Below are 22,592 nucleotides of genomic sequence, written 5' to 3'. Positions count from 1 at the left end.
CTATTTAGGTTTCAAGCCTGCACCAAGGGAAGCCGATGGCAAAGCTGGCGTCTCCCACGGCACAGGGGCAGACAAGGGGGACCGGCTTTTGGGAAGGGAGAAGCGGGGTGGGCAGCAGCGCGGCGGCGGTGACGGGGACCGCACTGGCGGCCTCTTTGCACCTCCTGAGCCGAAAGAGCCGGTCGGCATCGCCAACGCCTCCGCCACCAGCTCCATTGGCTTCGCACACCGCGCTTGGCCCGGTTCACAGGACGGATCTGTGGGCCCTGGGGGGCTTCCTGCCAACCCGCCGTGGCTGCGGGCAGCTCCGGGGTGGGAGCCATCGCCTGCCCACGGAGGTGGGAGGAAGGCACCCACGCCATGGCTGGGCACAGGGCTGGTGGGTGCCAGCCAGGTGAAGAGGTGAGGTGTGGCGGGCACACTGCTGTGTGTAAAGGAGCCCGGCGGGAGCGAGGAGCACGTCTGGCCGTAATTTGGGCAGAGAAGGTTTAAAAAAAAATAAGGACGGGAAGGAAAAGACAGTCAGGTTCCACCGAGATTTGAACTCGGATCGCTGGATTCAGAGTCCAGAGTGCTAACCATTACACCATGGAACCGCTCTGCTCATAGCTCTGCCCTGCCGCCACTAGGCCCTTCCCCACCGCACACCGTGACCGTGACCGTGACCGTGACCGTGACCGTGACCGTGACCGTGACCGCCGGGTGGGCGTTGCGCGGTGCCTGTGCGGGCTCGGCGGGCAGAGGGCACCACCCTACACTGCCCCGCCCCGCCCCGCCCGCGGCGCGGTCCCTTTAAGGCCGGGATGGGCGTGGCGGGCGGCTCTGCCCCCGGAAGCAGTTTTGCGCCGCCGGCTGCGCTGCCCCGGAAGCACCTGTCCGTGGGCGGGCAGAGCGCGGAGGGCGGAAGCGCTGCGGCGGCTGCAGGGAGGGGCCAGGCTCCCGCTCCCAGTCCTCGGCCTCCGCCGCGCCCCGGCGCACCCACCATGGGCACCCGCGACGACGAGTACGACTACCTCTTCAAAGGTAACGGCGGCGCCGTCTCGTCCCCACGGCAGCCGGCGGGGTCACCTTCCGGAGGGCTCCCGGCCTTGGCGGGGAGTGGCCTCCTCACGGCGCGACCCTCCGGCGGGGGGTGGGGGGGGGTGGGGTGCTCCCCGCCGCCTCAGCCGGGCCCCGCTTCCCTCGCGGCCCCGGGGAAGGGGCTCGGGCCCACCGGCGGGCCCCGGTTGCCGTTCCCCGAACGCGGCCGCCCGCGCAGGGCCGCCTCGGACAGCTGCGGGGCGGGGGGGGGGAACCCCGGTCAGCCCCGTGTGGGCCTTGCGAGGCTGCGCTTCCCCGGGCATCACCAGGCCCTGCTCGGATATTTCTGGAGCTTGATCGCCGGGGGTGTGTTGGGCGTCGCTGCCTGCCTCAGAGCGCTGCGGGAGTTGGTCGCGCCTTCACCCTAAAATGTCACATTTGGGCCGTATTTCGTAGCGGTGTCTGCGTCATGTCCGAGGCTTCTGCTCCAGGAACGGGCTGAGGCGACGGCCAGCCTGCTGGGATGGCGAGCAAAGATCGTTAGCGAGGATGCCCGAGGTTGATAAGGGCTACTTCCTTTTCCAGCTATTAAATAGGACTGTAAAGTAAATGAGCTACGTGCTCGGCGTTGGTAGATGATGCAGCTAATTTAATAAACTAGTAGTATTTGCCACCTTGTGTATCCCGAGCCCTTCATGAGGGGTGACCGTAACTGCAGTTTCACCCTGTGGTCTCTCATCCCGTCCTGGCACCACATGCGGCACCCAGCAGAGAGGGGCAGGAACACCTTATTTTGCAGAACCGATGCCCCTCCAGTCAGCCCTACAGCAGCGAGCTGGGTTAAAATGTTGCAGGTTGTGGTTAAATGCTCAGTTTTCACTCCCTGCAGAGTAAAATACCAGCCTGCTGTAAAGGTTCATAAAGCATGCTGTGAAACATGCACAGAAATGCTGATGTTTTGAAGTGGACTATCCAATTTTTTAAATCCTACTGCAAAAGCGAGCAAAATATTGTTTAAAAAAAAAAAGCTGTTTATTGTAATATGGTATTGTAAATTTGAATTTAGGATTTAGAGTATTGCTTGTTATGTTGTGATGGTGAGAGATCCAGTGCTCGTCATCAGGAAACTTTGGTAAAGGAAAACATCAGTGTCTGTCTTCTGTTCCCTTAAGCTCCTGTAATAACTTTGAGGAATTACATTTTTTTTGTTGTTGTTGCCTGTTTTATCCAATTGCCATGTGGAAAGTGGCATGACTTCTAACTATAAATCAGTCATCTGTACTGCTATTAAAATCAAATCGGGAAGCACCAAGTAGGGCCTCTTTTGTTTTCAGCTTGCAGCATTGGCAAGGGCCTTGCTGACCGCTAGTTTAATGACATCAAGCAATCTTATTTTAGGTATTTACGTGTACAGGTTATCAAAACGATCGCATTACTTGTTCATACAGTTCTGTCAGTATGCTTGTAATTCATGTTTTAGCTGTGAAAGCCTGGAAATATCAGAGATGCAGAGTTTGTTGGGAGAGGTCCTATCTTTTATTAGACCCGCTTCCTTATATAGTTGGGAAATAAGGAAGTGGGGATCCAGTTATATAGAGAAGTTCAAAGCTAGTTTAATTGATCGCCCCTCCTAAAGCTTTTTCTGTTTCGACTAGTTTGTAGAAGCTGTTGGGAGTGCAGGGAATGCTGTGAAAATGGTGCTGTGAAGATGAGCGATTCAGGTTTTGCAAAGCTAAAGCAGACTGCAGGAAGTTGATGTAATGTCACATAACTGGGATTAACGTGGCAGCTGAAATAACATAACAAATACAGAGTAATACAAATTGTGGAAACTTCTGTAACTTCCCAAAGGTGATGGTGGTTCTAAACAAGCTGTCACTGCTCTGGAATGAATAATGAATAACAAAATTATTACAAGTAGGTCTCTGAAATGAATGTCTCCTTACCAGGCACTGGTCAAGAAGACAAGAGGTAGGTAAAATCTCTTGGAAAAGGAAATGAGAACTCAGTGGGAACATTAAGCCGATGTTTGAATCTGAGACATGAGTGTCTTGGGGATTGAGGGGAAAGGTAGGAAGGGCGGGCATACCCATTTTGAAAGGGATATTGTAGAATTAAAAAGATGGAGAAGGGCATCAAAATAATCAGAGGAGAGACCTAATCGTTTCATATCCCTTATCCTGAAGTGATGTACAACTTTATGAAAATTAAAACAGTGAGTGATATGGGCAAATAGGGAAAGTATCTACTGTTTGTCGTAATTTCTCTGGATATCTGTAATGCTTCTTTTATTGAGCAGCAGGCAAAACCAAAAGAACATAAAATCTGACAGAATGCGTATGCAAATTTTGGAGTGGTGCATTGCCATAAATACTATAAATGGGTTTGAAAGACTGCACAAATTTACAGAGGCAGAAGAATGTCTGTTGGGGCGTTTCAGTGTGATGGTTACAGTGGGACGTCTGAAGGTATTGCTTGTTCAAAGATGCAAAGGCTTGCTAGGACAAAGATTAGCCTGTTTGTTCGGTTACACATCATGTTTCTCAGACATCGGTTCTTGACAGTCAGCCTGGGCGTTGGTCTGTAAGGACACTTAATCCAGTGGGACAGTTCTTCTGGGTTTATGAACTCAAAGGGACATGGGAGGTTGGGGGGACTGAGTTCAGAGTTTGACTTGGTTTCAGATAATTGGGTGATATCCTCTAGTCTAGCTGTCTTTTACTACTCTTGAGATAAACTGCCAGGCGTCTGTTTACGTGAGACCTCTGGTTTTGTCCTGTCAGCCCCTGACAGCAGCTGTATGTCACAATCTGGCTGACTCTGCTGGTGGGTGTAAGCTGAGCCCACCTATGCTGCTGTGCAATCAAATCACAGTACCTGTTACAAAATACCCCTCTCCTGACCCTCTTGCAACACTGCGGCATGTGCTAAAGCCTAAGCCTAGCTTGTAAAAGGACAATTTCTGATAACTTCTTCTTGTCCAGCTATACACATCTTTGTGTTCTTCCATACTTTTTGGGTTTAGCTGAGAGCAACGCCTGCTGTTCCCAGCACTGCACTTGAGGAAACGCAAGACCTACGAAGTCCAGTTTGTAGAAATCTTGCTTGAATTTTAATGGGAGGAAAATATAATGGTGCTATAAAGATATTACTTTATTACTTAATAAATTAAGCCTGACTTAAATGCAGGAGCTTTTTACTCTTTTTGATTAAAGTCACATACTTGCAGTAGATGAATAGTTATCAAAGTAACCCTCACTTGTAGAAGATGTCTATGGACAAAGCTTGAGAGCATCTGGAACTCTGGATTTGGGGTCAGACTTCTCATTTCTGAGCATGGACCTGACTTGCAGTGACATTCAGCTTATCGTTAGGAAGAACTCCAGTTTCAGCTATTTGCTTCCTACTTTGCATCATGTTCATTTCTCCAACATTTCCCTTTGATATTGAGGAAATGCTCTGAAACTGGACAAACTTGTTGGTTTGGGTTTCAGAAAACACTTTTTTTCTTGTGTGTTTTGTTGGGGAAAAGTGGTTGCATGACACCTATTGATTTCTACAATGGTAGCAAGCCCTGTGCCTTCACTGCATTAGATATGGAGGCGCTTTTGTACTATAATAAACCTGCCAGCTTAGCCATTTTACTACAGAGGTGTTTGGAGGCCCAGCTCTGCATTACATATCGTATCTAAAGGTAATGAATGACCTCTATCCCAAAGTGCCTTTGAGATGCCGGTTCTCTTTGTGACAGGAAATGGGTGAATAAAACAGGGGGGACATGTGGGGAGGGAGATGGAGGTAAGACCTGATCCTGTTAGGTTTATCACCAGCTACCTACAATGTGTAGGATCAGGTTGTCTTATTCATGTTTCCTTTAAATTCCACCTGAAGCGGGCAGGAAGAGATGTTCATCAGCAGCTTCTTCTGCGGGTCATGAAGATGTGTCCGGGCTCTTTATTTATATGTGTCTTAATAGCAGAGCTCAATGCAGAGCTGAGTGTTTCCAGACATTGTAATCCCTTAGTAAATTGTGGAATATGCAACTCGTGTAGTAACTTTTACCATAGACAATGCAAGCTAGTGGTGCTGGACTTTCTGTTTTCAACATGATTAGGTTGTCAATAACATATTTCATGAGAGAGTAGAAATTTTCAGAAAATACTTTAATTAAGTTAGAGGTTTAACAGAAATAAAAATTGGGTGAATGAGCTGGAATGTTGGTGAAAAATTAATAATCCTTTCTTGACGTAGTTCTCTAAATTGCTTTTCATGTAACTTAGGAAATTGAGTTCTTATTTTGGTCTTCTACAGTAATAAAACTGGAATTATAGAATGAAAGTTAGGCAGTAGCATGGACTTAATACTCTCTTCCCCCACCCCGCCTTCCTCCCTTCTCCACCAAATGCTCGTGTGCTGGTTTGGGCTGGGATAGTTAATTTTCTTCAGAGTAGCTAGGCTGGGGCTGTGTTTTGGATTTGTGCTGAGAATGATGTTGATAACAGGGATGGTTTCGTTATTGCTGAGCAGTGCTGACACAGGGTCAAGGCCTTTCCTGCTCCTCACCCCACCCCAGCAGCGAGCAGGCTGGGGGCACAAGGAGCTGGGAGGGGACACGGCTGGGACAGCCGACCCCAGCTGACCAAAGGAGTATTCCATACCATATGGCATCATGCTCAGCGTACAGAGCTGGGGAAGAAGGAGGAAGGGGGGAGATGTTGGGAGCAATGGCGTTTGTCTTCCCAAGTAACCATTACGAGTGACAGAGCCCTGCTTTCCTGGAGATGGCTGAGCACCTGCCTGCCGATGGGAAGGAGCGAATTAATTCCTTGTTTTGCTTTGCTTGCGTGCACAGCTTTTGCTTTCCCTATTAGACTGTCTTTGTCTCAACCTAGGAGTTTTCTGACCTTAACCCTTCTGATTCTTGCCCCCTTCCCACCGGGGGAGAGTGAGCAAGCAGCTACGCAGTGCTTAGTTGCCGGCTGGGGTTAAACCACAACATCTTGTCTTAAACCTTTGGGGTGGTTAATGCTGTAGATAGTCAAATGCATTGATTTAAAGCACGTGGTTGCAAATATTGAATCTGCACATCACTAAACCAGTAAGAATGACCCGCCTAGTAGCAGTCACCTGGGGCAGGGAGAGACTTTCATGACTTTCAGGATGTGCCAATACAAATCTCCCTTGACTGTGAAGCTTTCTGAGGTGCTGCTCCTGTAAGGGAAGTGGTGGTCCAAAGAAGGTTATTGATGGAGGTTTTCAAGAACAGGTCCTGTGGCTGAATTTGCTTAAATGTTTCCTCTAGACATTCCTCCTTCTAGTGCTGATGTAGTAAAGGAATTTGCTGATGATGCAAGTCGGGTGGTATAGGAGAAAGTCGGAGCGCAGCACTGGAAGGCCTGCATGCTGATGAGGACTGTGGTCCTCCAGATGGAGTGGGATTCGGACTGTAAGGTTGGGTGTCTGGGGACTCACAGGGATTTGGTAAAGTAAGAGCTTGCCAACTAAATCTAGAACAATTAGGTCTGATCACAGGCAGACTGAGCTATCAAGGTGATAGGGTCAGGAAAAGATAATTCCAACTCAAGGTATGCCTGGAAATATTAAAATCCCTGTCTACGTCACAGAGAGACCTCGCCTAGAATGATGTGTGCAGTTCTTCTCACTGTGTGGGAAAGAAATTGAAAAACTCATAGGGAAGATGTTTGGGGAAATGGACAGTCTGTTTATAAGGAAACATTTGAGAGGTTGGCTTATTTAGCTAGTAGAACAAAGCTGAGAGAAGATGTGGTTGCTTTCTGTAAATACCCCAGGATAAACACCACTGGGAGAAGAAACTAATAAGCTAATGGACAATGCTGGCACATGAACGCCACCATCAGCTGACCGCTAATTTCTTCTGAAAATTAGAAGGCAATTTCTAACCATTAGGAGTGAGTTTCTGGAAGAACAGCCCAATAAAAGTGTGCGTGCAGGAACAATTAGCTTTAACGTGGAACTAGATAACGTCATTTCCCTCCCAAAAACTGTTTGCCTGGGATAGTTAGAATGGGACTCAGCCATCCAGGGTCATTCCTACTGTATGCTAAGAATATAATACACGGGAACACTGTGTAGTACAAAATATCAAAATGAGGTGGTTCGATAAGGAAAGCAAAATTAAAATTAATAATACAGTCTGAGTGGCTGTTAAAGCTGTTTCAGTTCATATTGTATTCAAAGAGTGATACTTGCTCAGACTGGCAGAAATGCAGAAAGCGCGAGGAATCTTAGGCGCCTGCTGACATGGCAGGCTGTTGTTGTGTCCGTGGTCAAGAGGAGCTGCAGTGGCCCAATTAAGTAGAGGATATAGCTGACTTCAAGGAGGAGAGTCTAATATTTTCCCCTTTTAATTGGGACATATTAATCTGGTGCTGGAAACCATGTTGAATGTAAGCAGCATGGGATTCAGACAAGGTAAGGAAAAAAAACCTGGCAGAGGAGTTAAAATGATCAGTCTGTTGTTTAAATGACTTAAAGCTGTTCTTTGAAGTAGGCACTGAACAAGAAAAATATGTTTGAGGGGAATACTTAACAGGTATATGATGTTAGGAAAAGGAAATTACGTGTGTAGATTGTTTTCCTTGTTTAGAGAAGTTTTCGGCCCCTGCCGAAGCTAATGCTGGGTGACGGCAGGACTGAGGTGTGCGACGGGAGCTGACAACTTTTGCCTCCTCGGTACTTGTTGTTTGTAACACGTCCCAGTGAACACAAAGATGATGTCATCTCAAACTGTGGCCTAAACCTGCCAAAACAGTATTGAAGAGCTTATTTGCCAATGAAAGGGGAAAGCTATGGCACTTTGCCAGGTGGCGGTGATGCAATTAGGTGTCCTGTCCCCTGCACTAAGTTTATTAAGGTTTAGCATCTTCTGTGCCAGCAAAGCTGTTCAGCTGTGTCAGGGCAGCCGACACCGAGCACTGCTGACCTGGCACGCAGGAAAGCAGAATCCTGTTTGCGTTCGGTATACGTGCTTGCCACCTACCTGTGCTTGTGATCTTCATAAACAGAAGTGGTTAACAGAGCCGCTCTGGGCTTTATGCAACTTCTGTAGCTTGGCTGGCTGTGTGCTGAGTCAGCTGGCAGAGGAAGCTGGAAAGATGTTTATTTTGATGAAGTATTCTCCACAAGGCTGTGTTTGAGGCTAGCGTTTGCTGCAGTTTTCATTTTATGCAGGGTGTGTGAAAGGTGCTGCTCCGCCCTTACAGTCAGAGAAAATCCCATTTGTCAGACTTGTTTGGCGTTATTTAAATAGAAGACGGTGCGCAGAGGGCTGCTGTGCGCTGCAGCAGCAGATGGGAGTGTGTGCGCTGCTAGCCTAAGACTCTGGGGGGGGTTTCCTCGTGTGGTTGAAGTGTGTTTGGTGGACTCATTCCTCTGTTGTGCCACGCAGAATCTTTAACACTGTGTTGCGGTATCTTAACTGTTAAGTGATGTATATTACTGAGCAAATATTTCTGTTTTTTTCAAAACAAGCATAGCCACGTTGGGGTTTTTTTTTGTCACCTGAGCGTGCGCTCTTTTGCTTTGACTGGCCTTGATTCACTCCTGAACTTTAAGGTTCTTAGCCTTTCTTCTCAAGGATCTTACTCATCCTCTTTCTCCTCCATTTCCTTCTGTTACCAGTTCAGTACCTTATCTTCGTTAAGGGCATAAGATCATCCCGAGAGGCTCCTGTAGGCGTGACTCGGGGGTGTGAATGTGTTTCATCCAGTGGCCTGCATCTCGGTAGAGAGTTTTAAGTTACGCTTAAAACTTGCACCTTTTAACTCAGCATTACAGGATATTGCAGCGAATACTCGTGACGCTTTTCTTCCTGTAGGAACTGGACTTTAAACCTTCTGTGAATCTCTTGTCAAGCATAGCTGAATCCTTCCAATTAGTTTGCTTGGCACTGGTGCTGGGATGAGTCAAGCTGAGCTGGGGAAGGGGGAGTGGATGGGGGTTCCAATTCTGAGGCCCAGCGATAGCCTTGGCGGCGTTTTAGAGCAGTTTCAGGCTCTGGCCTGAAGTGGCCAGGAGAGTGCTGTGTTTTTAAATTTTACATTTAAAAAATGGTAACATTTTTTAAACTGTCCATCAAGGGTCATGGTGGTCTTGTTTTTTGGGGTTTGGTGGTTCTTTTTTCCATTCACAAATTTTTCTGCCCTCTTCTTTTGTTCTGCAAAGCTATGAAGAGTGTAAAATGCAGGCAGAGTGTGCTGCCTGCCCTGCGTTTTGGGCTTCCTCAGCAAAACAGATTTCAGTTGCATGGTGTGGGGTTTTTTTGTTTTGTTTTTTAGTTCTAGTGTTGTTACAAGGATGTGAAATCCAAACTATCCCTGACTTTTGCAATGACAGCTGTGTATATTCTTCCTGGAGGAGGAATGTTCTTCCGTGTTGGGCAAAGGAGACTGAAATGTACCAAGTAAAAATTGAATCTAATGTTTGTTCAAAATGCTGGTGACTGTGGCAGCTCTGGTTCTCTAGAAATACCAACACTTGGACAGTAGATCCATGACAAGGGTGGTGGTTTTGCCATTCTTTTCCTTCATGCTTTGTTCTGGAAAATAAATATTTATTGCAGGTGATTGTCAATGTATTATCTACATCTGGAATCTGATTCTCATGTCATTTTTGTCTCGTAGTTGTACTTATTGGAGACTCTGGAGTAGGCAAGAGTAACCTCCTGTCTCGATTCACTCGCAATGAGTTTAACTTGGAAAGCAAAAGCACCATTGGAGTAGAGTTTGCAACAAGAAGCATTCAAGTTGATGGGAAGACAATAAAGGCTCAGATATGGGACACAGCAGGGCAGGAGCGATACCGAGCTATAACATCAGCGTAAGTGATAGCTTGTATGGCTGAAGAGAAACTTTTGCTGAGGAGGGTAATTTTGGGCCCTTCCGATTCCTCAGAAACCGCGAACGGCGGGGGGGGGTTGTATTTTATTGTGTAATATCCACAACCTATGGGGGAAGGAAACCTAAATACTATTCAGTCCAGAAACGTGATACAGTGTGTCCCTGCACAAGCTGATTTACTTCTCAGTGCTCTCATGATATGTGGCTGGAGGCATTTCAAGCCTAGAATGCAAGAGCTTTGAGAGACTCATTTCAATGCAAGCAATTGATAAAGTAATATCAGTGTTCATGGAGGCTTTATCAGTGGTAACCTAAGACCAGAAACCCTCCTGTAGCAGTAAGGAAAGACTGCTCGCTTTGCTTGCTTATTTAATTGGAAAAAAATAGCATAGCAAAAGCTGAATTTCTGTAAAGCTGGAGGTAATTGTGGGGTGGGAGAACACAGCCTGTTTCTTTTTGAATGCATCACTGTGCCTCTTTCTGCTCTGAAAGTAGACCAGCTGTGGCCTTTTGCAAAGGGAATAGATCAGGTTGACATTTTTATGATCCAGTGAGTCATTCTAAAGTGTGTCACTATGGGCTGTGCTTGTACTGCACCCACAGTGGTGGGTGGGGGAGACTTTTTAGGAGTGGATCAGAGGTTGAAGGTGACAGTAGCTCCCCCCAGATTCCAGAGCCTCATTTTTGGGATGCGGGGTTCTCCCCACAAGCCTGGGGCTTGGTTTATCCCCCTAGACTCTGAGCTGTCCTGGCTACTTTGGTGGTCCCGTGGCATAACCCTAGGCTGGATGCTGTACTTCACTGCTTCAAGTCCTGTGTATCCTGCTTCTGGGTATTTTTTTGTAGAACTGTCTTAGTAATAGCTATTTCGCATTATTGCACAGCAACTTGTCACTTTTAATCACAATGTTTCTCTCCGATTCTCATAACACGTCTCTACCCACAGGTACTATCGTGGAGCTGTAGGGGCATTATTGGTGTACGACATTGCTAAGCACCTTACTTACGAGAATGTAGAGCGATGGTTGAAAGAGCTGAGAGACCATGCTGACAGCAATATTGTAATCATGCTTGTGGGAAACAAGAGTGACTTGCGCCACCTGAGAGCAGTCCCTACAGATGAGGCCAGAGCTTTTGCAGGTTGGTGAACTCAAAATAATTTCCTAATGCTGACTGTCTGGGGATCTGCTTATATGGTCTTAGAAACGCGAGTGTGCTGGTAAGGGGGGAAAAGAGTGCTACTGCTGATGTCCCTCAGTGTCACATACTGGTGTTTGCCTCTTTAATTCAGTCAAAAAGAAAGGCTTGTAAAACATGCATGCTGATGTGGTTTCAAGAAGCAGCCAGAGGCACGTGAAGATTTTAAACCAGATTTATTGTCTTGCCTACGCATTGCTTTTCTCACAGAAACGGTCCCTGTGGCTTTAGGTTTGTGTTTCTTGTATGGTGGTAGCTTTGCACCTGTATATCGCCTTCTTTGTACCAACTGATCTGGAGCCCTACACAGATGCCTGTGGCTGAACAGACTTTCATTAAACTGGCTTTCTGACTCCTGTTACACAATTAAGATCTGTGGAAAAAATAATTCTAATTTCTGTAAATCTTGCCTTGTGTTAGGCCAAATTTCTTTCATCCAGGAGTGTGGCTGGGTTTCTTACATTAAGGCTTGCTGTAGCTTCATTTGCAGAGTTTATGGCCAGTGAGGATCCCTGCCTGTGGGTGGGGGACTGTCATTCCCCCAGTAGGGCTAGCCCTGTTAAAGAAGCTGCCATGACGTACCAGCAGGTGGGAGGTGGAGAAATGTGATGAGGTTAAAGAAAATCCATGAAGCTTCCTCACACAGTTCTTGAAAGTGCAACAAATGCTCACTTCCAGGGATGCAGGAAGATGTGCCTCAAAGTAACACAGCACTGGCCTAATCCCCATGCTTGAGGATGAGGGTAAATTCTGATGTTGGTGTTGAGTGGTGTTACTTTCAGATCATGTAAGCGGGGGAAAAACCCACAACTTTTTATACTACTTCTCGATACCCGTGCGTCTCATCAGGAACACCACAAATATAATCTGGTACAGAAGTTCTTCCAAGTGGGAAACAGATATGTGATGTACCCCTCTAATTATAGTATTTCTGTCCACACAGAGAAGAATGGTTTGTCATTTATCGAGACATCTGCTTTAGACTCTACAAATGTGGAAGCAGCTTTCCAGACTATTCTGACAGGTGAGTCATCTAGTGCTTTGTGCTTCTGAGGGGGAAGGGCAGAAGGCTGCTCAGATATGATGCAAATAGGTATTTCTTTGCCTATAAAGCATTTAAAATTTTGCTATTTAATCATTCTTCACAGCTGTAAGATTTGGAGTCCAGTTTTGAAGTGTCACAGTTGAAAGGCCAGCCTTGGGCTCGGGAATGAATCCTTGTTTGCTTTGATCTGCCTCAGGTTTCTAGTCAGCCTCGTTTATGTTTCAGTTTCCCCTTTGTGTATGATAGAGGGAGTGCCCACAGGAGAGAATTGTCACATGCAAGCATCAGCTTAAAACAGCCATCGTTTGTCAGAGGAGAACTCAATCTAGTTTGTTTCCATCTTTAATGGTGACCATAGCAGCTGTCGAGGGAAAAGGGATGAAACAGTAGAGATCCTTCCTTTAAACAATATTGTTAGTCTGAGATGTGACTCCTGAGCTGCAGGGGGAGTCACTGTCGTTGTGTTTAATAATCCTGGCTGGACTTTGGGCCTCTGTAACACATGATGGTAAGGAGTGCTGCATTTTTTATGCTCTGTGGATAAAGTACTTCCTTTTTGATTCAACCCCTTTCTTAGATAGGCAAAACTTGTTAAGAGTCTGAGACATTCAGCTACAGCTACGTGGGAGACCTTAACTTAACCATGGCTTATAAAAGATAGGGTAGGAAGTCTCAAATCGATGTGGAAATCACTGGCTGTCATGGGACTTTTGTATTGCTGTGTACCCTGTCGGCTGTAGCCGGGGTATAGTGGGACAACAGTGGCGTGTGTGGTTTTTGAGCTTTCATCATTTCCAGCTTTGGCAAATGCCTCTCCAAATCTCTAGTCTGGGTCTTCAAAACATCTGAGACACTCCTCTGTTTTGGTATGTGTCTCTCTTCTGGGTGCACCAGGGAGTGTCTCTGTTTTCTCCAAGTGCCTCCAACATGTTTCCCAGTTGCAAATTTAAATCCCTCCATCCCAATGTAGCATGTGCCAGGCCTGATCTGCTTGGTACGAGCAGCGGCCCCACTTCTAAACTCTCTGTCTATTAATCCGATCTCATTGCTGTGACATTGGCACCTAGTTAGTTTTGAATTTTTTTCGCTTTGCCAGCTAATTTAGACATTCTTTTAAAACCACACCAAAAAGGACTTGTTAGCGTACTGGAGCACGCAGGTGAGGAGGGAGCTAGTAAATTGTGTACTGTAATAAAAGTATAAATTCTGTAGCATTTTCTTGAGCTGTTTGAAATGCTTTAGGAACACCCTAGCAGTGGAAGAAGAGTTGTTAGGCTGCTGGAGTATTATCTGCCTGTGTCCATCTGTTTCTTGTCTTATCCTTAGTTATAAGAGGCCTCCAATAAGTTCTGGTTCTGTTGTGGTTTTTACAGTGGGTTCCTAAGCAGCAGTGCTCCTGTCTATACACTAGCAAAGACGTGTGTCTGTGTTAGATGAATAAACAGTGTGTAGGGATGCTTGACATCTCGCTGCTTCGTGCAATGCTGGGACTAGAACTTAAGTTCATTTCCTCTTCAGCTGAACCCTGTGGTTCCCTTTTAACTTCAGTGTAGTCATTTGGTTGTAATTCAACCTTGCACAATTTAAAAAAAAAAAAAAAAAGAGAAGTTGTTAGCTTATATGTTTACTCCCTACATGACTAACTACTAATGCCATCGGAGGGTGTATGGCTAAGGAGTGGCTGAATGCGATGGTATCTGGAATGCCTGCTGGATTTCCTGTTTCCTACACCTACCTAAAGGCAGTCGGTCAAAAATGCTTGTGAATTTGGGCATGGATTTTTCAGGAGAAAGACATTTTTATTGCTTGCTTGTAACTGCTAGAACCTGAAACTTCTTCCTTTACGCATGTGTCTCTGGTAGCCCCTCTCCTCTCAGGAGCACGTAGACTGACCTTTGAGGTCAGATTCTGGCCAAATGTGCTGTGTGTAACATAGAACCGCCTCGCTGCCTGCACTTTCAGTTTTCAGAGGGGATCAGGGCTCTCAGATGAAGGGTAGTTAATTAACTTGCATACTCTTTCAGCACCAGCACTAATAAAACAGAACTGGAAATACATCAGACATTGTTTATCCGCTCCCACGGTGGCTGTCAGGCTGTCGCAGCCAATATAAACTGGTCACCTAATTGCCCCCATCTCCTGTTGGACCGTTCTGTTCTCTAACAGTGACAGCTGAAGAGGTGGAAAGTTTCCTGCGTGCCCTGGGCTGCTGCCTTACTTCCACGGAGCCGTGTGACACTCAGGCGATACACTGCTGTTGCCATGGGGAAGCGGTTCACCTCTTGGGCACAGGCTGGGCTGTTTCTTTATCTCTCCTCGCATGCTTCCAACAGTTCCTTTTTATCCCAGAAGTTATGTTGGGTTCTAATTTGCAGAGGTTTGATTCCCCCCACACCCCCCCACCCCAGTTTAATTTTTCTGTAAGGGAGAGCAGTCTGCAATGGGAAAACAAGCGATTAAAACTTGCCCTCGGTGGACTCTGACAGATTGTTGAGGCGGCTGCTTTTCCACAAACGTCAATGTTCCCTGCATGTTGCTCGGACAGTGTTTTGGGTAAAGAGCTCTTGGGTATGCGGACAGGATCCTTGTTCAGGAGGGACTGGTTCAACTGTGCTGGAAGAAATGCTTCTGCTGATTAGTGGGCATGTGGCTCGCTCCAGACAGGAGCTCCTGTTCCAGGGAGATAAAGATGAAGTAAATAATGCATTAGCAGCAGGTTGGCTCCATCTCGGCTGTGACTGGCATGCTAAGGACAAATGTTCTGCCAATAAACTTCTCGATAACACTTCACAGCCGCCTTTTTCTGGTAATGATTTGCTTTGAAGGGAAGAAGGGAGCAGTCATCTGAGGAATGTGGTTTTCAGAGTGACCCTGCAGAATCATGGATAGTCTGTATTTGGCAAGGCTGCCTCCAAGCATAGTGCCTGCGGGTGGAATGTTTGCTGTCCTTTGAAGAAGGGAGCTGGTGAAGCCAACAGGCTTTGCCACAGGCTGTGAGCGGAGGTGGCTGACAGAAGAAGGGGCAGGGCATGCTGCTGCACCAGCTCTGCTAGTATTTGCAGCGCTGGGAACTGCACCGCAGAGACATCCCAGGCTGCTCCTGATGCTTTTCAGAGCTGCTTAGATCTCTCCCAAACAGGGTGTCGCGACTAAGGTCTGTAGCAAAACTCCTTTCTTCTCCAGCCCTACTGAAGCTGGTCTGGTTGGGACAGTGTTGGAAAGTTGTGAGGGTATTTCCCTTGGAGGTGTAGCAGGGTTCGTGTTAAGCTTCTCCCCACCTAGATTCTCAGATGAAGCCTCTTTGAATAGATGACTTTGGGCATGGGAAATACAAATCCATTATAGTTAGCACAGCCTAGGTGAGTATGTGATCTGCTGTTGTTACAGGTGGAAGAAGGGGGAGAAAGCTTTTCTTTCCTCTCTCTGTACTACAGAGGACTTTTAGAGGGGGGTATATCTTGCATCTAGTGGGCTTCCTGTCCTGCTGTGGCTACCAGATGAGGTTTTGGGGACCTTTTCCTTCTGTGGCTTAGAGTAATGGTCCCTATCCAAATTCCTCTGTTGCAAGATGTCTAGACTTCAAGGGCTGATTGTTGTGCACACAAAGCTGCCTTGTATCATCTGGCAAATAGGAGAGACTGGTATTATAATCCTATGCACTCTCAGCATTCACAGCAGGATAAAGCATCCTTAAAGTAAACTGGAGCCTGCCTGCATTCCCTGCCCGGCTCTGTGCCGGCTGTTCCCATACTGCATTCTGCTCTGGCTTCATCTCTAAGGAATCCCATCTCCAAGGAAACAACATCACAGAGCATTAACGTAAAAAATTCTTGGGATTTCCTTTCTTGTTAGCTCTGTACACCTGAAAATGAATGAAACACTAGCGCAGGCTGAGCAGACAAGGGCCGGCCGAGCTCCTCCCAGGCAGCACTGTCACTTTTTCCCAGCACTCTTACAGGGCAAGGCCTGTCTCGCACAGTTACCAATTATGCAGTGATGCATTCTGCTGAATGTGCTCTTAATAAGGTCTCATTCAGTTAATGAGCAGAGCATAAAGTGCAGTGTCCTCATTAACAAGTGCATGTCTTCATTAGCCTGGCATTCCTCGGTGCAAGCCAGTTTCAGTGTGGGCTTTGCTGCTGGGCATTTTGCCCCCCGCGAGGGCAGGTTTAAGCTGTTCCCACCTCCCCTTTCACACCAGCACAGCTGCGTGCGGTGAAGGAGTGTGCAGCTGGTCCAGGGAAAGGCAGGCTTTAGCCATTTAGGCTTCCATCCAGGGCAGTATGTGGTGGCTGCACAAAGGGCTGCGCTGCAGAGGAGGGAGAAGCGGCAGCGAGCAACAAACTTGGGGCTGCTGCAAGTTGATTCAAGCAGCACAGCTGCTAAATGTCCTTGCAGGATTGCTGGGGAGGCCGTGGAAGTGGGGATTGTGGAGATATGTTCCCAGAGTCAGGAGGGCTAGACCTGTTATCAGCAGAGAAGGCAGTGCTGTTAAGGTTGTTTTTAAGGCTTCAAGGCTTCCTGAAGATCTTTGCTGTAAGATGAGGGTGTTACACAGAGGGCACCCTCTTGCGACTCCTTGCTTACAGGGGTGGAGGAAGCATGTGACAGCTCGTGTTAGGCACTGGTATGAACTTGTTCACAAAGCTCTTTGGAAAACTGAGAATTGCTGCTGCTGAGGGTTGCTACTAGAGAGTTTCCAGTAATGAAGGTGGCAAGAGACTTCTCCCATTGAACAGGAATGGGCAGCGTTCTGCACTTGAAGGTAAACTGGCTGTCTACCCTGAGCTGGGGCAGGGTAGTGGAGCAGAAAACTTCTGAAGAATGCAGAGCAGATCTCTTCCAGCTGTGCTCCTCCAACCTCTGCACACAGGCACTCTGCTGAACATTGAGTGGCCTGCCACAGGGCGAGGCTGATCTTTAGCTGCAGATTCCCACATGGGGTTGCAGGTGGCTTTAAAGATCTGATTTCTCAGGAGTCACTTCACTTGGGAAGTTGTTGTATAAGACTGTTGTATAATGTATAAGACTGTTGGAAAGAAGAGTGAACTCGAGAAAGGGTGAAACCAGAAAATCCTTTTAGGTGTGCAGCTCTTGCTTGGTTGCCTCAGTGACTTGATCTGTAAAGGAATGCTTATTTAAAATCCATTTTTCTGAACGCTTTATCCCTATTTGAGGCTGAGCTGTCACTTTGGAGGCCCAACAGGCAGATTCTTTCGAAGTGCTACTTGCAAAGATTGATGTCGCTGGCACAGTCCATCGATCCAGCACAATATCTACGTCAGAGGTTTTTATTTTGCCAGCGGTCCCGCGGATGCGTGCAGCCCTGGGGAGCACTTGGCCTCTGTTTGTGTTGGCAGCTTAAATCAGTGCAGACTTGTTGCATCGAGGGCAAGGTTTTCAAGCCTTGTTTGTCAGGGACCCTTTTTAGCTCCTCAGTGCCATCTCTTCCCGTTATTGTAAAAGCAGGCGCCTGGCTGTGTGATCAGCCCCGGGCAGCAAAGAGCACCTCTCTGCACAAGGTTGCTCGATTTCCAGTACTGAAGTGATGTCAGGATGTGCACTAAGCAGCAGCTCATGAAAATTCTGAACAAAGGCTACTCACTAATGACAAATTTCTGGTGGAAGGGATGTGTCTTGGTTTGGGGTCAGGCGAGGTGCGTTTGGACAGTCATTATCCAGCTGATAAGAGACTTCAGACCTCCAGAGGAACTTGGACCTTTGCTTTGTTTTGCCAGAGCTATGTGAGAGCTGTGCTCTTCCCTGCTTTGCTCTGCAGGAGGACTGAGGTGCAGACGCCCTCGTCTTGCGCAGCCGGGGCTTATCTGAAACCTTACTGCAGGGCAGTAAGCTGGAGCGTGCAAATTGCCTGTGGGCATCGGCTCCCTTCTTGCTGGGGCTCTGCTGCTCGGCAGCGCTGCTGGATTTGTGGCCAGCACGCTTTTCAGCTGTGCAGGGTGGAAGATGTGATGTTGTCATTTCAGGGTTGGCTTTTTGCTGATTCTGAAACATTCCAAACTTTTTGTTAAACTGAGGTTTAGCAAGCCTGCTTTCTTTCTTTCTTTCTTTTTTTTTTTTTAACCTTGAATGGTTTAAAACTCGAATTTGCAAGTGAGTTCCCCATGTGCTATTTTTGGTATCCCTTATTTCCTTTCCGGGGGTGCTGTACTCTTTCTTCTGTGCAGCTGAAGCAAGCGCTCTTGTAGCTACTCTGTGTTTATGTACAGCACGCGCCATCGGCCGCTAACAAATCCCAGGAAACCGGGCAAGGCTTTCAGGGCAGGTGTGCAGCGTTCCCCGCTCGGCAGCGTGCTGGGAGAGGCACAGGAGTTTAACCCGTGCTCTCCGATTTATGCTGGCATTGCTTTGTCTGGAATCTGTATTTTTTTCTCTGTAGTTTCAAAGTTCAGCTGCACTAACACAGTGACGTCTGTAAAGGGCTTGTGTTCCGCTGAAGGGGCCAGGTCTCCTCTTTTGGGGCCCAATCAACCTTTTCTGAAGATTTAAAACCGCTTGGATGATAGACGAGCTGTTGTAGGTGATAGGCATGCTGAGAGAGAAGAAATTGTCCTTGCGGTCCTATTGGAGATAGAAGCTTTGAGTGGTTCTTTTTAATCCCGCTGTTGTCTGCGGAGACGTTGGCAAACACGCAACTACTGTCCCCAGAGGCTTAGGAACCATCAGAAGGAACTGATGGGGTACAGAGTTTCTGATTCCTAGCAAAAAAATTGGTGAATTCTGTCCATTTACTAACTCTTAGCTCAAGGGGAGTAAACTAGTTGTTAAAAAAATTAATTTATTTTGCAAAAATATCTTATTTTCTGAATATAGAAAGCATCGCAGTTGAACTTCTTGTGAACGCTTCTCTGCATTACCTATGTATTTCCAAAACTGTGGGAAATCTTTATCTATTTTATGCCTGGTTTTCCCCCAGACTTAACTTTCTGATGGTGTATTGCTGGCGGACGCATAATGACTAACTCTCTCTCATCTTCCAGAGATCTATCGTATTGTTTCCCAGAAGCAAATGTCCGACAGACGTGAAAACGATATGTCTCCAAGCAACAATGTGGTTCCCATTCACGTCCCTCCAACCACTGAAAACAAACCAAAGATGCAGTGCTGTCAGAACATATAAATTGTTCATTCTTTCCTAAAAGGCTGTGTATATTCCCCAGGTCCAAGATTTAAATATATTTGTAATTCTCGTGGTTACTTTCTCGTGTTTAGTTCCTGCTTATTGCTTCTGAATTTCTCCATGTCTTAAACACTTTGATTTCAGTGTTTATAAATCTATTGCTTCTGTGTGGCTGCAGTATTTTCCCAACACCGACTTGCCGGTTTTGGTTCAGTAAATTGTTTGGAACTGATCTGATCTCTTTCCAACATGATGCCCGCGAGTCACAGCGCAGACACCTTTAGCGAGCACTCGAAGACGTTGTTCTGCTCCTCGCAAAACAATTACTGTCAGCTTAACTAGGAAAATATCTCTGGGCAGGATAATCTTTCCTTGTCTTAAGGTGTTGTATACTGCATCTACAGCTTGATGAAATGCCCGCTGCTCTGAAGTGCAATTTTAATGTAAGTTAATGTTTTTGGCTACATCTTCAGATTGTCGAGTTGAGGATTTTTTTATTGAATATTTTGGGGGAGAAAAAAAGAGAATTTCTTGCCAACAAGCAGCAGGGTTCTCGCTACCTGTGAATGAGCTTTTGCGGTCTGGCACCTGCTGCAGAGGAGGTTGTGCTGGGAGGCAGAGCTGCCGGGAGGCCGGCCGGGGAGAGGCTGGTGGGACTCTGCCGGAGGTGCTGCTCCCAAAGAAAGCAAAAGCACGAGCTGCGTAACTGGTGAAGGGTCACTCTAACACGCGAACTTGCAGCGTGTTTTTGTACTGCCCGAGACTTGGCCTCCACAGTGCTGGTGGTATCAGGATTTGAGGATGCCTTTTGTCTTTTCATGGCACACAGGCTTGAAGGATGTTGTCACGTATTACATATCACATTATTCATACATGCCACGTATATTAATATAATCAAATGTTTGAGTTGATGAATCAACAACTCCCACCACCTGGTCTTAGTTTTCAGTTCTGTTTCATCCGGTATTTTTAAATTATTCCAGTGGTTTGGTATTGGTTCTTTAACAAAAACACCTGGAGTAGTTTTCTTACTGGATGCGTACCTTCTGTGGTCTGCTGCTCAGTACAAAGCATCTGCTCGATTAGCTTGTTCAGGGATACATGAACTGTGCCTTCTGTCACTGCACCCTGAAACCACCATGTATCACTCGCTATGTGCTATTCCCAAACACATCGTTAATCCTGAAATTTGGGGCTATAGGCACTGAATTTCTACAGTACTTAAAAGAACTGTTTGTTGTATAAATGCCTGCAGTTATTTATACAATTACAGGGGAGTAACTGATTGTAGGGGACCTTTCTCAAACTCTGATATGACCCACTTGGAACATCCAGGCCTGGGTAGGCACAACCAGCTGCGTTTCGTACCCAACCTTTCTGTCTTGCGGTGCTCATGATGTGTAAGGCACACGGAAGGCATTGCTGTAGTCGGTCACTTGTTTTTTTTTTTTTTAATCCATTTCTCCTCCTAGTATTAGTTCTGAAGATGCTGGTTTGATCTGTTTGTAAATTACTTTGTATTTTATGCATGTACTGTACTTTGATTCTTTTTTTTTTTTTTTTTTAGATTGATTTAAAATATATTCATCCATGATTCTAATAAAGAATTACAGGGGACGACTCAGTATGGTGTGGGGTGTGCTTTTTGGGAGAACTGGGGTTTGACCTGAAGGTTTTTACTTCCTGGAAGCTAGTAAGCTTCTTGGAGCAGGCTGTGAGAAGACACTGAAGTGGAAGTACCCCTAGAAAAGGAACCAAAAGGGTCGTGTAAGGCAGTTGCCCTCTCCACTCAGACGAGGCCCGTGGCTTTTTGGGGCTGCTGCGGTTCATAGCCATGAGTTTGGCAGCTTCAGGAAACTTTTAGGCTCTGAAAAGCCTGTGGGTTCGCTACAGTCAAACCTCTGAATAGCTTTTACAAACCTGTTTGTTTTTTTTTTTTTTTCCACGTTGCTGTCCCCCAGGATTTTCCTACTAGTGGCAAACTACTGCCTTCTACAGCAAATGATTTAAGCTTTTTGATTCCACTGTGGTGTCCTGCTGAAGCGGTCGTGCACTGGGGCCGGATCGCCGGCGAGCGCAGTGTCCCTGGCAGCCTCCTGCCTGCCTGCTGCAGGCAGCGGCCACCCCCAGTGCCTGTGGGGCAGCGCTGGGGGCTCTGGGGACAATTGGGGGCAATTTGGGGCCCTTGAGCATTGCAGGAGAGGATGAGGTGTGAGGCTGGGCCCTTGCTTACTGTGGGAACTGTTCTCGCAGCGCTTTCTCTGACCAGACTGGAGCGCAGTTTGGAATTCACCAAATTACCGGGGCAGCCAAGCTTTAAATTTGCCAACTGGAAATGCAGGATGAGTTTCACTTCGCTTCCTTTTTCTGATTCACGTAAGCAGGCAGCTCGACTCAGCTGTCACGTCAGCTTTGGATTTCGCATGGTTTCATGCAAGACGCTTCCTTCTGCTGCAAACGCCAACACAGCGAGGCCTGTGGGAGCGCAGATCGCTGGCGGAGGCCGAGGCCGCCCCTGCCCCACGCAGCGTTTGCGCCTGTGCACGTGCTGCTTCCTTCGCCTCGCCGCAGACCGTGCCGTGTTTAAGTCCTGGGCAGCTGTGAAATAGCTGCGTGTGCTGTTAGGCAAAGGAAGAACTCTGATTTTTTTTTTTTTTTTTTTTTCCCCACCAAAACTTTAATAATCATAAATTAGGCCTTAGGAAATGCTGTGCAAAACCTGATTTTGTACTTACGAGCTGCTGCAACACGGAACGTAAGATTTTCATGTGATAGTTTGTAAAGCCTTCGTAAGCTATTGACTTGTGAAGCCAAACCAAACGGTTTTATGGACAGAGATGTAACTTCTTACCTACCAAAGCCTTCGCCTTGCGTTCTGTGGTTTTGTACTGCTCTTTCCTGACTAAGCACTGCGGATCCTGGCTGACCCCGGGCTGGGTGACGCTCCTGGGACAAGAAGGTGCTTCACAAAGTGCTTTTGGAGAGACATGCAAGGCGTTATTCCGCCTGAACACTGACCCAGCGGGGTGGTGTTCCCGTTCAGCTGCTGATTAATCATTCTCTTCTGCAGTCCGCGTTACTTCTGGGCTGGTGTGTCTCTTCTCGGCTAATAGGAGAGAGCTGATCATAACAGATACTGCTTTTGGGCCCTGAAATGAGCTTTCGGAGTTTCTGGGAACTCTGTATAATGCTGCAAAATTGGCTTTCCTTGCCAAAAGCTTTTGCTGTCATTTACATATTTGAAAGTCCCAACCTTAACAATTACGAAGCCGTTCAGCGAGCATCGGTGGTTCTTGTGTTTGATGGGAGCTGA

General features: G+C 46.9%; 1 protein-coding gene and 1 non-coding gene across 2 annotated transcripts; one reads left to right on the top strand and one right to left on the bottom strand.

Annotated features, from left to right (window-relative positions):
• Positions 1-524: 524 nt before the first annotated feature.
• On the bottom strand, positions 525-596 carry TRNAQ-CUG (transfer RNA glutamine (anticodon CUG)). Its single transcript has one exon. It is a non-coding gene; the product is annotated as a tRNA-Gln (tRNA).
• A 341-nt stretch (positions 597-937) lies between these two features.
• On the top strand, positions 938-20,881 carry RAB11A (RAB11A, member RAS oncogene family). Its single transcript, XM_075713470.1, has 5 exons — positions 938-1,023; positions 9,684-9,879; positions 10,846-11,039; positions 12,040-12,120; positions 19,140-20,881. Exons 1-5 carry the CDS (start codon positions 984-986, stop codon positions 19,277-19,279), a joined length of 651 nt encoding a protein of 216 aa, XP_075569585.1. The 5' UTR covers positions 938-983; the 3' UTR covers positions 19,280-20,881.
• Positions 20,882-22,592: the final 1,711 nt, after the last annotated feature.

The sequence above is a fragment of the Pelecanus crispus genome, chromosome 7 (genome assembly GCF_030463565.1).
Source record: "Pelecanus crispus isolate bPelCri1 chromosome 7, bPelCri1.pri, whole genome shotgun sequence".
In the NCBI taxonomy this organism is placed as follows: Eukaryota; Metazoa; Chordata; class Aves; order Pelecaniformes; family Pelecanidae; genus Pelecanus; species Pelecanus crispus.
The sequence above is the reverse complement of the archived record's forward strand: the minus strand, read 5'-3'. Positions and strand labels throughout refer to the sequence as shown.

Excerpts from the sequence above, each read along its gene's own strand:
- RAB11A (XM_075713470.1), top strand. The coding sequence starts at position 984 with ATGGGCACCCGCGACGACGAGTACGACTACCTCTTCAAAG. Across the intron at positions 1,024-9,683 it reads GTACGACTACCTCTTCAAAG|TTGTACTTATTGGAGACTCT; the intron begins GTAACGGCGGCG and ends TTTGTCTCGTAG. Across the intron at positions 11,040-12,039 it reads TGAGGCCAGAGCTTTTGCAG|AGAAGAATGGTTTGTCATTT; the intron begins GTTGGTGAACTC and ends CTGTCCACACAG.